Source organism: Lynx canadensis, chromosome B3 (assembly GCF_007474595.2).
Source record: "Lynx canadensis isolate LIC74 chromosome B3, mLynCan4.pri.v2, whole genome shotgun sequence".
Classification (NCBI taxonomy): domain Eukaryota; kingdom Metazoa; phylum Chordata; class Mammalia; order Carnivora; family Felidae; genus Lynx; species Lynx canadensis.
In genome coordinates this window covers 52,081,316-52,099,265 of record NC_044308.2, presented here as the reverse complement: position 1 = coordinate 52,099,265, position 17,950 = coordinate 52,081,316, and the positions used below count along the sequence as shown (strand labels likewise).

The following is a 17,950-nucleotide window of genomic DNA, read 5'->3' as shown; positions in this document are numbered from 1 at the left end:
TGAAGGAGGGCAGTAATTTGGGGGATTTCTGTCTCAGTAGCTCTTCTATATACCGTTGCTTCTCTGTCTCCCCATTCCCTGTTCCTGCTCGTCCTCCCCCTTTCCCCAGGTGTAGTACTCCCCATAAGAGAAAGAGGTCATGTATCCTTCCTTCACTTTACTCTTTTCACCGAGGCTATGTTTCTTCAAGTCTGTGATTCTTACTGCTTTTACAGTAATTACTAATTAAATCTCAGAGAAAACAATACAAGAGGATAACATTTTATTTGAGTGCTTTAAATATGTGTCAACACATAACGGATCATTTAGAAATTGTGGGGGGAACTTTCTGGTTAGTTCTATTGAACGTGCATGTATGTGTGTGTGATCAAGTTCATATATGAATTCACTGTAATAGTATCAGCCAATAAGACACTTACTCTTTTCATTTGTTACTACAGATGTGGTGAAAGGTGAAAAGATTCTTCCAGTATTTGATGAGCCACCAAATCCAACCAATGTTGAAGAGACTTTAAAGAGAATTAAAGAAAATGATGTTCGTCTTGTTGAAGTCAATTTGAATAATATAAAGGTAGGTATGCTAAGCAACTAATAAAGTTTTTAATTGCTTTGAGTCAGCTGTAGGATGAGAGTTTGGGCAGTTTTGATATAGTGTAATTCTTTCTACTTAAAGGTAAAGTTTTTGGTCCTAACAGTATGCTTAGATTCCTAGAGCTTAAGGTGTAATATTTTTCTGACTTGCTTTTTAAAGAGTAGCATGTAAACCTGTAAACCCTACAGACTGTCAGCATAAATCTCTCTGGCTCTCAAAGTAAAAAGAGTTTTTTAGTCTTTTGGGTTTTTTTTTTTTTTTTTTTAATCAGGTTTCTTGAGGTATAATTGATATATAGTGAAACTCTCGCTATTTCATGTACAGGTCCAGTGAGTTTGACAAATACATAAGTTGTAAGATCACCACCACCACAGATGTAGAACATGTTACTCCCCTTTGTCATCATTTTCTGCCCCCAGCTCTAGCCCCTGACTGATATGTTTTCTTTCCCTATCATTTTGCCTTCTCCAGAATGCATTACAAATGAAATCATATAGTATGTAGTCTTTTGAGTCTGGCTTCTTTCACTTAGCATAATGCATTTGAGATTCATCTCTGTGATTGGATGTATCAGTTTGTTGAGCAGTATTCTGTTGTGTGGATGTGCTGGAGTTTGTTTATCCATTCACCAGTTGATAGACCTGTGGATTCTCTCTGGTTTGGGATGATTATAATAAAGCCATTAAACACATAATGAACATGCGAACATGTTTTCATTTCTCTTGAGTAGACACCTAGAAGTAGGCTTTCTGGGATCTTACTGAGTTGTTAAAAATGTAGCTCTTCCTTGGAGTAAAGGAGAAATGAGGTAGGAGGGCCTAGGGATAATTAAATTAAATTTATGAAGAGTAAATTCAAATTATCTCTAGAGTAATGGTCATTGTATAAGAGCTACATTAAGAATTCCTTTTTATTTTATTATTTTTTTAATTCCTCGTTTTATGTCTTTTGAGGGCTGTGGGAGCATCTGGTAATTATAAGAAGCTAGAGAATAAGACCTTTCTGTTCCTTTAGCAGTTGTTCCTTCCTCTGAGCAAAAAAAGGAAAGCCTTGGAAAAAGCTAACATTTCTAGTTGATCACTAATTTTAATTAAAAAAAAATCCTCACATTCTAAATCAACAGTAATGGTCAAAAAATAACCAGGCTACAGGGAATTGTAGTCTTGGTACTAAAGGGAGAAATTAGTGCCTTCTAGAAGTCTATCTTTCCACATTTCAGGTAGTGTAAGATTAATCTCACTTAATGCCTTGTAGCTTAAACTAAGTGACCTCTCTCTCTCTCTGTAGAAAAGTGGATCCATTTTGAATACTAAGGTGTTGACTTCCTATAATCCAAATAGTTAAGTGTAGAATAATGGAAATTTCTTTAAATGCTAGAGAAATAATGATATATACTCTGCTCTAGATCAACCGTTTGTGCAGATGTACCATAAGAGAGAAATCACACAGATATGAAGGAGGTTGTTTGTTTTCATTTGTAGACTAAATGCTATGTGTATATAATTTGAGTACATTTAACTTAAAAAAAAAGTACAAATATATTTGATTAATAGACTGAATTTCTTGAAAACTAAAATGTAATATTTCACATATTGTCTTTCAAGAATATCCCAATTCCAACTCTAAAAGATTTTGCAAAAGCTTTGGAAACCAACACACATGTGAAATATTTCAGTCTTGCAGCCACCCGGAGCAATGACCCTGTTGCTGCTGTAAGTAAGCTACTATTGATAATATTGAAATGATGGCTATATACAGGCGTATGTTACAGAGATGGCTAAACTGATTTTATGAACATGACTTACTCTTTTTTCAGTTGATATTTAGCTATTAAGCAGTACATAATCTATTTTATGGGTTTGTTCCTGTATTTCTTTTCTTTTTTTTAAATAATTTGATTTATTTAATTTCATTTTTTATTTTTTAAAGTTTACATCCAAATTAGTTAGCATATGGTGCAACAATGATTTCAGGAATAGACTCCTTAGTGCCCCTTATCCATTTAGCTCATCTCCCCATCTCACAACTCCTCCAGTGACCCTCAGTTTGTTCTCCATATTTATGAGTCTCTTTTTTGTCCCCTTCCCTGTTTTTATATTATTTTTGTTTCCCTTCCCTTATGTTCATCTGTTTTGTCTCTTAAAGTCCTCATATGAGTGAAGTCATATGATTTTTGTCATTCTCTAATTTCACTTAGCATAGTACCCTCCAGTTCCATCCATGTAGTTGCAAATGGCAAGATTTCATTCTTATTGATTGCCGAGTAACACTCCAAAGAAAATGTGGTATCTTCTTTATCCATTCATCCATCGATGGACATTTGGGCTCTTTCCATACTTTGGCTATTGTTGATAGTGCTGCTATAAACATGGGGGTGCATGTGTCCCTTTGAAACAGCACACCTGTATCCCGTGGATAAATGCCTAGTAGTGCAATTGCTGGGTCGTAGGGTAGTTGTATTTTTATTTTTTGAGGAACCTCCATACTGTTTTCCAGAGTGGCTGCGCCAGCTTGCATTCCCACCTGTATTTCTTTTCTATAATTTTTCAATTTTATTTTATTTTTTATTCTTAGAGTGCAAACAGGCACGTGGTGGGGAGAGAGAGAGAAAGAGAGAGAATCTTAAGCAGGCTCCATGCTCAGTACAGAGCCCAACATGGTGCTCCATCCCACGACCCTGGGATCATGACCTGAGCTGAAATCAAGAGTCAGATGCTCAACCAACTAAGTCACCCAGCCGCCCCAATTTTCTATAATTTTTAAAAACATAAATGAAGTCATGCAATATATGCTGTTTTGCAACTTAATTTTTCACTCAACAGTATATCTTAGAGATCTTTTCATATCACTGCATAAAGTTCTAGACCTTTCTTTTGACATCTGCAGAGGATTTCATTCATGGATCTACAGTGTTGGATTTCATCAACTGCTTTCAATGTGTCTATTGAGATGATCATGTGGTTTTTGTCCTTTACTCTATTAATCTGGTATATTATATTGATGAACTTTTGCATATTAAATCAACCTTGCATTCCTGGGTTAAGGTATGAACCTTTTTCTTCACTTGGCTTTGAGGCCATCACTCCCTTTGATTCTCCTCCCTCCTCATTGAACATCCCTTCTCTGGTCCCTATGCTGGTTGCTTCTTATCTCCCCAACCTCTAAGGATTGGAATGACCCAGAGCTCAGTCCTGGGCCCTTTTCTTTTCTCTGTCTACACTCACTTTCTAGGTGATGTCACTCTGTTTCTTTGCTGTGTATTTTCTGTATATGCTGCTGACTTCCAGTGTTATTATCCCCTGTTGGTGCCTCTGTCCTGAACTCCATACTCATGTCCACCTACTTACTTAGCAGTTTGCTTGGATGTCTAACAGACATCCCAAATAGTCCCAAACTGAACTCCTGACTTCCCTCCCACACATGCTCCTTTCCCACTCATTCCTGTCTCACTAAATGACAACTTCACTCTTTCATTTGCTTAAGACAGAAAGAAATGGAGTCATCCTTGACTTCCCTTTCTCACCACCTTAAATGTATATCCAGCCTTGTCTTCAAAATATTCCAGAATCCAACTACTTCTCACCCCTTCCTCAACTACCACCTTGGTCAGTCTTAGCCACCATCTTCTCTCACCTGGATTGTTGCAATAGTCTCCTCACTGAGCTGCCCACATCCATCTTTCCCATCTCAAAGCCAGCTTTTTTATGTAGTGTCAAAAGTGAAATAGATACCTGTCCCAAGTCCTGTCTGCCCCCTCTTGCCTGTTGTTTTAACTTGACTTTAAGTTCTGCTTATCTGTGAGCTTTTCTGGCCTTCTGCCTTAGGCATCCCTTCTGGTCTCTGCCCTGAAAAGCAATCCACAATTTATCCTCCTTTGGTGACAAAGTAACCTAACTGCAGTAGGACCTAAGTAAGAAAAGTTGTTCCAAAGAGACCTCGATGAAGTTAGTCCTACCCAGAAACTGAGAGAAACTGAGAGACACAGGGGAAAGAAGCAAGGAGTAGTGTGTGAATGAACATAACAGTGTGAACAGCAGCAGAGAATATTACCAACAGTGACAAATCTAAATATTGTGACAGGGTACTTGTGAAAAGTAGGTACATGTGAAGCCTGTGAGGTAGTGTGTCAAGATAAAACAACCTAACGAGAAACATCAAAGCTGTTCTGTTAGTGTATTTGTTTATAGTAGGTATAATATGTGATAGACGCTGTCAATTTTTATCTTCAAATACTTTCTTTAATTTCTAGGCTTTTGCAGATATGCTGAGAGTGAACAAAAATTTGAAGAGCTTAAATATGGAGTCCAACTTTATTACAGGAGCTGGGATTCTAGCACTGATTGATGCTTTGAGAGATAATGAAACCCTGGCAGAGCTCAAGATTGACAATCAGGTCAGTGTTCTACAGCGATAACTGTGGGATCTCCAGCCCACTCTGCTGTGTAGGGGCTGGGGGTTTAGGAGGCAGGTGGGAGGAAGGCTTTGGGGCAGTCTTGTGGGAAGGTGGTGGCCTGAAAGGAGATGAAGACATTTGAAGCATCCAGAATGTTAACTTAGTATTTTTAGTATGGGTTTTGAGCATATTTATAGAGTTGTGCAGCCATCACCACTAATTCCAGAACATTTTCATCACCCCTCCCACCGGCCTCTGGCAATCACTAATTCACTTTCTGTCTCTACACATTTACCTATTTTGGACAATTCATATAAATGGAATTATATAGTATATGGTCTTTTGTGTCTACTGTCTTTCACTTAGCAAAATATTCTGCAGGTTCATCCATGTTGTAATATGTATCAGTAGTTAATCTTTATGGCTGAATAATCTATTTGGGTTATTTCTACCTTTTGAACGTTAGGAATATTGATACGAACATTCGTATACAGGTTTTTATATGAACATAGGTTTTCATTTCTCATGGACATATACCTAGGAGTGGAATTGCGAGGTCAAGTGGTAACTCTGTGTTTAACTTTCTGAGGAATGGCCATGTTGTTTTCCACAGCGACTGCACCATTTTACATTTGTGCCAGCATGTGTGAGGTTCCCAATTTTTCCACATTCTTGCCAACACTTGTTATTGTCTTTTTGATTATAGTCATCCTGTAATAATGGGTATGAAGTGGTATCTTGTTTTGGTAATCTTCATTTTTTGATGTCTGTATGATCATATACTGAACTTTAAGATTTGTTTATCTTATTTATCTATATTGTAAGAATTGGGAAAACTTAAAAAGACCAACAGAATCAGCATGTACCTGAATATCTTAGTCTTGATTTACCTCGAAAAATATTTTAAATTAGTTTATTAATACTGTTCTTTATTTTTAATTATTTCAGAGGCAGCAGTTGGGGACAGCTGTGGAATTGGAAATCGCCAACATGCTTGAGGAAAATACAAATATCCTTAAATTTGGTTATCAGTTTACACAGCAGGGACCCCGAACCAGGGCAGCTAATGCTATAACAAAAAACAATGACTTAGGTAAGACATATGCATTTCAAATCAAATTTCTGAATTATATCATTAAGCTGCTGTATTAGAGGAACATTTTTTTACTTTAAAAAAAATGTTAACACAGATTACTTGGCCTTTGTTTTTTAAATCTGCACAAATTACTTGGCCTTTGTTTTTTAAATCTGCACAAGCCTTTTTATATTGATTGAAGTAGAGTTCAGTTTAAGCGCAGTTGTAGTGATTATTGGGTTAGTGGGTCTGCTTACAAATATTTCACAGCTTTAAGTGAACGGTTTTCTACGAGAAACATAATAAATGCTACCTGTAACAAATATTTTGTTCTCTGTTACAAGCCACCTCCTGATTAAAGATTTCAACATGACAGGAAAGTTTTTTGCCCTTTTTATCAAACAGGCCTAGACAGAAATCCAGTTTTACATGATAAAATATGGAGTAATTCTAGTTTTGATACAAGTTTTATAGTGTGTGGCACACAAGTGTTGGCTGTCCTTACCAGTCTCCCTGACACAGCCATTACCGGGCAGGTTGTCCTCTCGCAGTGCACATCAGTCAACGTCAGACGTTGCTCTTTTTTTTTTCCTGGTTCCCACTGAAATACTGCTGAGGCTTGTGCTTCTGTTTGATGCAAGTGTTCTGGCCAAGGCTGAATTAAAGAATATGATGCTTATAATTTTGTTTCTACATGTTTCCAAAAATTGAACCTTTTGTGTTTGTCACTGAAAGATTTTTTAAAGAGGTACTTAGACAAGAGATAAAATAACATTTCCTAAACCGAATAGCACTTCAAAGTGAGGCAGTTCTTTTAAGCTTCAACCATATTTGAGTTTGCATTCTTTAAATGCAGAAAATGTTACAGCCTCCTTCCCTCAACCCAAATTACTTTGAAGAGTATTAGTCCAAACCCTTTCTGTCCTTCAATGACTTAGTTTCCCATAGAAGATTTTAGCCTCTTGCATTTTAGGAAATTGGTGTGTTTGGTATACTGTTGATTCTCAGTGTAATTTGCAAAGTCACGCTAATTACATCAAGAATCAACAATATACCAAAAGATGAGAGAACACATAAAAACTATTTCCTAGGCTGCTTTCAGTTGACATTGTGCAGGTGAGTAGGTGCCGGGGGCCACGTGTAATAGAGATGAGGAGGTCATGTTGAAGGTGTGGTCTGACGTGAAGCAGAACTGAGAGAAAGCAGACAGCTTTGTGTTGGTAGCTCTCTAGACCCCCACCTCATGCTGTTGCATTCTGATCCAAGCCAGATTTTTAGACATGAAATGAGAGTAAGGACATTCCTGGAGTGGGGGAATTGCACGGATAAAAACCCAGATTTGGGATCAAGCGAGTTATTTATATACTGAGGACAGCTTGTAGAGTTTGAAAACTGACTCTCGTTGCAGGATGCTGCCTTGAGAATAATTCTTCAATAAGTACTTGCTGCTTAAAGCTAACAGAATAAAAAAGTGATGTCAGCAGATTAAGAGGGAATGCTAGTAGAAGGCACTAAAATTACATGGGAAGAAACTTCATTTCTTTGGATTTTTTGTGGGAGGCATTTGAGAGCCATTATAGGCCACCAAATACATGATTAAAATGATATTCAAAAAATAACTATTTACTCTTCCAGAGATAGGATATGAGGTTAGAACTTATTTGCAATTGATGGATCATAGAGTATTGAGAACCTGTATTAGTGGAGTAGGTTTTGGAAAGAAATTGCCAAAGAATTGTTAATAGGACCAAATTTATAAGCCTCTTGTCTAGAGGCTGAGCCGAGGATCTGCTTGTAACAAGTAGGCGCCAAGGAAGAGTCGGAAATGGCTCTTGGGCCCATCTTGCACTTTATGTGCTCCTAGCACCCGCAGCTTTTTTTTAGAGCCCTGCGTTGATTGCTGCCCACAGATCAAGGCTGCCAGCATAAAGACATGTGCTCTGATATGCAATCTAATTATGTAGCCACCAGAAAGAGATGCCAAAGAACAAAACTTGAAACATACACACAATCTCTTGGGCATATTGTTTTTCTTCATCTTGCAAATCGGGCTGTATCAGATCTTTAATGTTGGTTTTGATAATCTTTTCTTCTCATTTTCTGTTCATCCAAATACTCTTACCTACTCCCATCTCTCCAGCTAAGAAGTGTCCTAGCTGTAGCAGCAAAGAGATTATATGGTATATGTTGCAATATATGATTGAACTTTGAGTCTCCTATTACTGTCCTTACACTAGCTAACCACATAATTAATTTTCTTCCTTTCTTGTTTGCTCCACTTTGTCTTAGATCTTGTTTACAACATCTATTTTTTAATAACATGCATTTTATTTTATTTTACATTATTTTGAGAGAGAGCAAGCATGTGAGTGGGTGGGGGGAGGGGCAGAGAGAGAGAATCTGAAGCAGGCTCCACACTCATCAAGGAGCCACATACAGGGCTTGATCCCATGATCCTGGGATCATGACCTGAGTCAAATTCAAGAGTCAGATGCTCAACCAACTGGGTAACCCAAGAGCCCCTATAACATGCATTTTAACATCATAAATGGTCTGCCAATAACATCCAAACCCTGCTGCAATTCAAATTTTTCTTGGAAATGTTCTACCCTAAAGAGTTAATCTGATTTACCTTTTGATATTTCTGTTTTTCAGAGATCTATATATATGAATTAGGTTTGTATTTGAGGACTCAAGTCTCTATTTGATTTTTTCCCTTAGTATTTCAGTAAACACAGGAAACCTGCTTTTCATTAACATGAACTAAAATTAGAGCCCGGGGTGTACTTAATTATTTAAGTATAAAAATGTTCATGGGAACTTGATACTTTTTATCTCCTGGTTTTTACTTTCTAGCTAGCACCCAGCCAGTAGCTAGACAAGCTTTTATGCACATCACTTGCATGTCTGCCTGAGGACTCTATCCTACTGTTACTGAGTACAGCCTAATGGTTTGGGGTCATCAGTCTGTGAAGAGGCTGGGAACTCCTGAGATATATGCGCCTTTCTGTACACCATCCACTGAATTAGTTGACCACTTTGGTGGCCAAAGTTTATTATGGTACCCTCATGTGACCTTATACCACATTACCAGGATCTGAGACTTTCATTACTTTGTATTTGTTGTTTTGTCAGAGCCTGGTTCATTTTGTAGGAGACCCTAGAAAGAAAATTTGGGAAATAGTAGCAAGTCATTTACCTTTAAAATGACAAAAATGTTTGGGGCACCTTGATGGCTAGTTGGTTAAGGCATCCAACTCTTGATCTCAACTCAGGTCATGATCTCATGGTTTGTGAGTTCGAGCCCCTCATTGGGCTCTGTGCTAATGGTGCGGAGCCTGCTTGGGATTCTGTCTCTCCTTCTCTCTGCCCTTCCTCTGCTTGTGCTCTCTCTCTAAATAAACAACTTAAAAAAAATGTTTTTGGTATATTCTTTCACAAACTAAGGAGATACATTGTAATGCCTAATCAGGAGAGCATGCAAATATTTGTTGCTTTTAATACTTTCTAATCCCAGATTCCTGAATGTCATTTCAAAATTCAACACAGTAATTTATAATTCATCGTTTTAACAGAGGTGTCAATTTTTTTAAATAACAAATGGGTGCAATGACTCAAAGGTGATTGATGACCATGATTTTAGATTTCTGATGCTACTGTGTAAGCACAGGGGAGCTGAGGACACGTCTTTGTTCTCATTTTGAAGCCCCTCAGTGCTTAACAAGTAAATGGACGTTACATGTCAGTACAACTATAACTGGAATCTGCAGCAGCTTGTTTGTTACAAGCAAGTTAACCCTGAACAAAGTAACAGGGATTTCTAACATCCTCTCTTTTTTTCTCACAGTTCGCAAAAGACGAGTTGAAGGAGACCACCAGTAAATCCACCGAGATACAATCTTTGGGAGACTTTAAAAGGTCACCAAGGGCTCATGTTGGTGATGTCAGATGTAAAATTTTCCTGGATAGAAGGGAAAAGACTGGAAATCTTTTTTTTTTTTTTTTTTTTTTAACTACATGTATCTTTTTTCTAGTTTACATTGTTATCAGTTTCAAATTGCAAAATCAATAATAGGTGATATTTTGTATTTTATAACATTATTTCTTTCTGCTAAAATTAGTTTTAATTTAGCTTAAATGGTTTGTAAGGAGTCATGAGTTTAAAAATGCAATTGTAAAAAAAGTTTAGGAAATCATTTACGTAGATAGTATGAACATTTTAAGGACCGATCTTTTTTAAATCAAAAAGGGACATTACTGCCATTAGAATTGCTATTGTACCTGTTAGGTACAAGACATTCACAGCTTTCCTTACTCCATCACATGGAGCCCTTTCCTGTTTTAGAATACATGAACTTGGCAAGAGTGTGCTTTTTGCTTCTATCAAGAAAGCAAGATACCAGAGTTTTAAAACGACTCCAAATCTGGTCATCAGCTGAGAAATAAAAGCCGGTCTGTTGGGGAGAGAAAGGGGCCTTCTGCACATTCCTGGTTACCGCACTTGTCCACTGTGTCACCAACACCTGGACTTGTTTCAACAAAGTCATCAGCTTGGCCAGGTTAGTACTTTGTTAAAAAGGACAGTTATGGCTAAATTCACTATAGTTTTTTATTTCAATAATGTGGGCATTACTAAATTTTTGTGAAAGCTCATAGTAAAAAGCATCGAAGTAGACAAGCTGTTTTCTTCCCTGTAAAAGGCATACATATAGTCAACTCTTGGTTATTTAGGATAATAAAAAAGAAGGCGGTTATTAAACACATGACATCGAAGATAACAAACATGATGGAATTTAAGTCTGAGGCACATGCCAAATAGTCACTTAAACTGATGCTTACTGTACATTAGAAACTGGCATGTGTATAAATTGTGGCACAGTATCGTGAAAGTTTGTGTGTGCACTGCAGAATTACAACAACAATACTGAATTGGCATTCCACGAATTTTCCAACCAGTAGGGAAAACTGTTCTTCATCCATCTACTTTTTTTTAAAATTTTTTTTTTCAACGTTTATTTATTTTTGGGACAGAGAGAGACAGAGCATGAACAGGGGAGGGGCAGAGAGAGAGGGAGACACAGAATCGGAAACAGGCTCCAGGCTCTGAGCCATCAGCCCAGAGCCCGACGCGGGGCTCGAACTCACGGACCGCGAGATCGTGACCTGGCTGAAGTCGGACGCTTAACCGACTGCGCCACCCAGGCGCCCCTCATCCATCTACTTTTATATTCCCTTTCATCATCTGGCTTTTTTGTCCATATTGTGTAAAAGGAATCTCTCACAAGAGAAGTTTCTTCGTACTGCTCACGGTATTCAAACGAGCACTTGCACAGTGTACCATGGTGGGATGTGGACCTGTTCAGGGCAGCGCCTGGAGCAGACGATGGCAGAGTTGGCCCAGCTACAGAGGGCAGGCAGGAAAAAATCTGAGTAATACTGACCCCCAAAATTGAGGCCTGACTGTCCTCTATCACTTACACGGAGTAAAGGGAAGAATCCCAGTTAAAAGTAGGGATAGATGTGTTGATTCTTTTAAAAAGCATTTTTGAAATTGAATTATAAAACGTCACTCCTTTGGCTTGGGCTGGACAGTTTACTTATTGAGCTAGGCAGCTTCTTGTGTGTGATCTGGTATTAACCCTTCTCAACAGGCAAAAGCTTCCCTCAGAAGAAGTGGGTGTCTTTGTTTTTCTGAATCAATATCCAGTGTTTTAAAGGGGCCAAAGATCGACTTTGCACTATTCCCTTTGAGTTAGAGACCACTGATTTTTTTTTTTCCAAGTTAGCAAGGGTTTCTCTGTGTGTGTGTGTGTGTGTGTGTGTGTGTGTGTGTCCCTTTTTCATATGCAACTTTGGAAATGTACTTGACTTTAGAGACTGCACCCTTCCAGCAGGATGGGGAGTCAGCACGGAGCAGGCACCCAGGGCTTCCTTGCTTGCTTTGTCTATAAGTCAATGAACTGATAAGTATGTTACCCCTTCTATCATCAGGTTTTTTTTAATAGACATAAGCGAGACCCTACATAGTGTGTGTATGGTATTTACGGGTAATCTCTTTTTCACTGATTATTTACCTAAGTATGAAGAAGTTAAGTGTTTAGCTTATACCATTCCAGTTCTCAGCTGTGACAGTGCATTATATAATTGAAGAAAAGATTTCATCAATATCTTTAAAGCTGAACATTCATCCAACTGAATACAGAAAATCTTTTCAAGAGTTGTAACTACAAGGGAGAAAACTGGTGTTTACTTTGATCTTTAAAACTCCAGCACCTCTTAACTATTTAGTAACATTCAGTATTTCTATAAATAGCTCTAAAGCATTGTAACAGATTAGGGTTCTCACATAGTCTTGATTTTTAAACCAAAGATTTTTCTAAGACCATACATTCTGTAGGCTAACCAATTTAAACTTACCTGGTTATCTAATCAAAGAATATTCTTTGCATTTTTAAATTGCTGTTTAAAGGCTTTTAATTGCCCATTTTGAAAAATTTTATATTTGTCTGAAGATCTCATTTTTCAAGTATGTCTACATGAAATTGTATTGAAAAACATCAATATTAATAACTAATGCTGATATTATTAAAGTGGATTTTGGTGCTATAAACTTGTAGCTAAAATCTAGTAGAAGTCTTAAGTATAGGTGAAATACATTCCTAAAGGTGCCTGTCATTTAAAAGACCAAATATACATTTTGTGTTTTAAAAAACTCACCGATTGTTAGAGATTTCAAAGAGAATTATCTTGGTCATTAAATTGCAAATTCTTGTTATTTGAATGAAGTAACCCACATACTCGCTTTGTGTAATAGATGCACTCTGGAAGAGTTACATGTAAATAGAACTTTGTAAATGGTTTTTCCAGTGACAGTATCTGATGTATCTTCATTTAAAAAGGGGATTCCACGGTATAATAAAAATTATAAAAGAAAAAATGTTTTCATAAAATGTTAGTCATGTTCTGTTGTACATTATATTTAATCCTTGCCATTAAAATAAGATGAAAAGAGGGGCACCTGGGTGGCTCAGTCAGTTAAGCGTCCGACTTCAGCTCAGGTCATGGTCTCACGGTGCGTGAGTTCAAGCCCCGTGTCAGCTCTGTGCTGACAGCTCAGAGCCTGGAGCCTGCTTCGGATTCTTTGTCTCCTTCTCTCTCTGCCCCTCTCTTGCTCGCTGTCGCTCGCTCTCTCTCTCTCTCAAAAATAAAAACACTAAAAAAAATAAATAAGATGAAAAGATTCACAAGGTTTCATAAAATCTTCTCTATTTTTGGCTCTGTGTTCCCAGGGCACGCAGGTCTCACTTTCCCCTTGGAGTCAGGAGCCACAGCACCTCCCACACGTCTGAGGACTGTGCTTTCTCTGGAATCACAGTAGCTTCCACCCTCTGCAGGTTTAGTCCTGTGCTCGTGCTCCTCCAGGACAGTGCCACTTCACTTAAAAAATTTTTTTTCTAGTATTATTGAGATATGATTATCATATAACTTTGTATTACTTTAAGATACACAACAATTTATGTATATATTGCAAAATATGTACCCCAAATTTAGTTAACATCCATCACCTCATATCCTTTTAAAGAAATTATTTTTCCTTGTGATGTGAACTATTAAGATCTAGTCTCTTAGCAACTTTCAGATACGCAGTACAGTACTGTCACCTGCAGGCACCATGCTGCACATTCCATCCTCCAGACCTACTCATCTTATAACTGGGAGTTTGTAGCTTTCACCACCCACCCATCACCCACGCCCTGGCAACCACCAGGCGATTGTTTCTCTGAGTTCAGTTTTTTTAGATAGTCCTATAAATGAGATCATACGGTATTTTCTCTGCCTTAGTTAGCATAATGCCCTTAATACTATTCAAAAGCGAAGTGGCTGCAACTAAAGACCTGGCACCCGTGAGAACCAAACATGTGGACCTACCGGAACAACTGTTGCTCTCAAAGCTGTGAGCTCTTGGGTCTAACCATCTTTAGAAGCGCCTTCTATCAGCTCTCACTGAGCATTCATGTTTTTTGGTCATTCTCACCACAAGACAGACTTACCAAAGAAACTTCATTATTTTTAAATTGAGAAAATGTATTGATAAGCAACGATTTTTATATCCTTATACCTTTTTAATTTGGTCTTATATTCTTCTGCATAATTCCACTTAAGTCTGATACTCCAATTTACCCACCTCTGGGCCCAGCCAGGAGGATGAGGTGGGGCAGAGCAGCCGAAATGCACAAAAACCTAAGACCCAGAGCAAACAGTTACCAAAACAAGTTTCTTCCTTGGGAAAAATGGATCTTCTAAAGTCACAGGCTTGCTTTTGAACATTTTTTATTCACAACTAGGATTATGCAAAAGCAACTCGATTTATCATTTCAATCAAAACAAGTCATTTAATCATTGCTTTAAAACAAACTGTTGATGGGGCACCTGGGTGGCTCAGTGAAGCGTCCGACCTCAGCTTGTTGTGATTTTTGTGGTTCATGAGTTTGAGCTCCCCGTTAGGCTCTGTGCGGACAGCTTGGAGCCTGGAGCCTGCTTCCTGCTTCGGAGTCTGTGTCTCCCTCTCTCTCTGCCCCTCCCTTGCTCATGCTCTGTTTCTCCCAAAAATAAACATTAAAAAAATTATTAAAAAAATAAACTGTGGAAAATAATATGCAGCTGACAATGTTGGGGTTAGGGGTGCCCAAACCCTGCTCAGTCGAAAATCCAAATACAACTTTTGACCCACAGAAACTTAACTACTAATAGCCTACTCTTTACCAGAAGCCTTATTGATAACAGTTAATACATATCTTGCATGTTTAATGTATTATATACTATGCTCATAATAAAGTAAGCTAAAGAAAATGCTATTAAGAAAGCTACAAGGAAGAGAAAATACATTCTATCAAAAAACCGTGTGTAAATGGACCAGCGCAGTTCAGATCTGTGTTCAAGGGTCAACTGTACACAATGAGCACACACTTCATACTTGAGTCATGTTCTTCCTCTTTAACCTCTGCTCTTCTTTTTCTGGAGGGCTCACCTCCTAAACAGATAGGAGATAAGATGTAAAATTCAGTATCAACCATTTCTACAAGTTTTGTCCAAAGTAGTTCTCAGCTATCGTCAACAAAATACTAGCAAACTGGATTCAGCAAACTGAATCCAACAATACATTTAAAAAATAGGGACACCTGGATGGCTCGGTCAGTTAAGCATCTGACTTCAGCTGAGATCATGATCTCGCAGTGAGTTCGAGCCCACGTTGGGCTGTGTGCTGACAGCTCAGAGTCCAGAGCTTGCTTCGGATTCTGTGTCTCCCTCTCTCTCTGTCCTTCCCTAGCTCACATTCTGTCTCTCAAAAATAAACAAACATTGGAGCGCCTGGGTGGCTCAGTTGGTTAAATGCCTGACTTCAGCTCAGGTCCCCAAATCAGGCTCTGTGCTAATAGCTCAGAGCCTAGAGCCTGCTTCACATTCTGTGTCTCCCTCTCTCTCTGTTCCTCCCCTGCTCACACTCTCTCTCTCTCTCAAAAATAAAGATTAAAATAAATATTTAAAAAAATTTTAATAAAAATAAAAAATAAAATCATTCACTGAACCATGACCAAGTGGGATTTATTCCTGGGTTGCAAGGGTGGTATGCTGCAGTATTTGCAATTTAATATAGCACATCAATAAGAGAAAGGATAAGAATCATATGATCATTTCAATAGATGCAGAAAAAGCATCTGACAAAGTACAACATCCATTCATGGTAAAAGCCTTCAATAAAATGGGTTTAGAGGGAACATACCTCAACATAATAAAGGCCATCTATGAAAAACCTACAGCTAACATCATCCTTAATGGGGGAAAACTGAGCGCCTTTCCTCTAAGGTCAGGAACAAGACAAAGATGTCCACTCTCACCACTTTTATTTAACACAGTGCTCTTAAGTCCTAGCCATAGTAATTAGACAACATAAAGAAATAAAAGGCAACCAAATCAGGAAGAGATGAATGTTTCACTATTTGCAGATGACACGAAATTGTATATAGAAAACCCAAGGGACGTCTGGGTGGCTTTGTCGTTTGATCGTCCAACTTTGGCTCAGGTCATGATCTCACAGATTGTGAGTCTGAGCCCCGCAACGGGCTCACTGCTGTCAGCGCAGAGCCCGCTTTGGATCCTCTGTCCCCCTCTTTTGCTGCCCCTCCCCCATTTACACTCTCTCTCAAAACTAAATAAACATTACAAAACCTGAAAGATTCCACCAAAAAATTACTAGAACTGATACATGAGTTCAGCAATGTCACAGGATACAAAATCAATGTACAGAAATTTGTTGCGTTTCTAAACAGCAATAATGAAGCCGGAGAAAGATTAAAACAACCCCATTTACAATTGTACTCAAAATAATGGGATACCTAAGAATAAACCTGACCAAAGAGGTGAATGACCTGTACTCTAAAAACTATAAAACACGGATGAAAGAAAGAGAACACAAAGGGAAAGACATTTCATGCTCCTATACTGGAAGAAGAAATACTGTTAAAATGTCTATACCACCCAAAGCAATCTAAATCTTTAATGCAATCTCTATCAAAATACCAACAGCATTTTTCACAGAACCAGAACAATCGTAAAAGTGTATGGAGCCACAAAGGACCCAGAAGCCAAAGCAATCTTGAAAAAGAAAAACAAATCTGGAGGTATCATAATTCCAGACTTCAAGTTATATAGCTGTAGTAATCAAAACAGTATGTACTGGCACAAAAATAGACACACAGATCAAAAGAACAGAATAGAAAACCCAGAGATAAACCCCTAAGTATACGGTCACTTAATCTTCAATAAGGCAGGAAAAAATACCCAGTGGAAAAAAGTCTCTTCAAAAAATGGTGTTGGGAAAACTGAATAGCCACATGCAAAAGAATGAAATTGGACCACCTTCTCACACCATACACAAAAGTGAATTCAAAACGGATTAAAGACCTAAATATGAGACCTGAAACCATAAAAATCCTGGAAGACAGCACAGGCAGTAATTTCTCTGACATCCACCACAGCAACTTTTTTCTAGATAGGTCCTCTGAGGCCAGAGAAACAACAGCAAAAATAAACTATTGGGTCTACATCAAAATAAAAAAAGCTGCACAATGAAGGAAACAACAAAATAAAAAGGCAAACTACAGAATGGGAGATGATATTTGCAAATAACACATCTGATAAAGAGTATCCAAAATATATAAAGAATTTATAAAATTGAATACCAAAAAACCCAAAAAATCCAATTAAAAATGGGCAGAGGACATCAACAGACTTTTCTCCAAAGGAGACCTACAGATGGCCAACAGACATGAAAAGATACTCATCATCATTAATCATCAGGGAAATGCAAATCAAAAGGACTATGAGATATCACCTCATACCTGTAGAATGACTAAAATCAGAAACATAAAAAACAAGTTCTGGCAAGGATGTGGACAAAAAGGAACCCTCTTGCACTGTGGATGGGATTGCAAACTGGTGCAGCCACTGTGGAAAACAATACAGAGGTTCCTCAAAAAGTTAAGAACAGAATTACCCTATGATCCAGCAATTGCACTACTGGGTATTTACCCAAAGAATACAAAAACAGTAATTCAAAGGGATACATGCACCCTGATGTTTATAGCAGTATTACATACAATAGCCAAGATAGGGAAGCAGCCCCCCAAGTGTCCATCGCTAGAAGAATGGATAAAGAAGATGTGGTATATACAATGGAATATTATTCAGCATAAAAATGAATGAAATCTTGCCATTTGCAATGTCATGGATGGAGCTAGAGAGTATAATGCTAAGTGAAACAAATCAGAGAGAGATAAACACCATATTTCACTCGTGTAAAACTTAAGAAACAAATGAACAAAGGGGGGGG

The 17,950-nt window shown here is 38.0% G+C and overlaps 1 protein-coding gene across 3 annotated transcripts in view; it reads left to right on the top strand.

Annotated features, from left to right (window-relative positions):
• Positions 1-12,997, top strand: part of TMOD3 (tropomodulin 3) — an 82,777-nt gene extending 69,780 nt beyond the window's left edge. For 2 of the 3 annotated variants that reach the window (XM_032593639.1, XM_032593640.1), the window contains 5 exons: positions 441-571; positions 2,197-2,304; positions 4,842-4,985; positions 5,934-6,078; positions 9,908-12,997. In XM_032593639.1, coding sequence (XP_032449530.1) covers positions 441-571; positions 2,197-2,304; positions 4,842-4,985; positions 5,934-6,078; positions 9,908-9,942 — 563 coding nt within the window. In that variant the 3' untranslated portion in view covers positions 9,943-12,997. The remainder of the gene's footprint in view (positions 1-440; positions 572-2,196; positions 2,305-4,841; positions 4,986-5,933; positions 6,079-9,907) is intronic. The other variant, XM_030318184.1, reaches the window with a different exon arrangement.
• Positions 12,998-17,950: the final 4,953 nt, after the last annotated feature.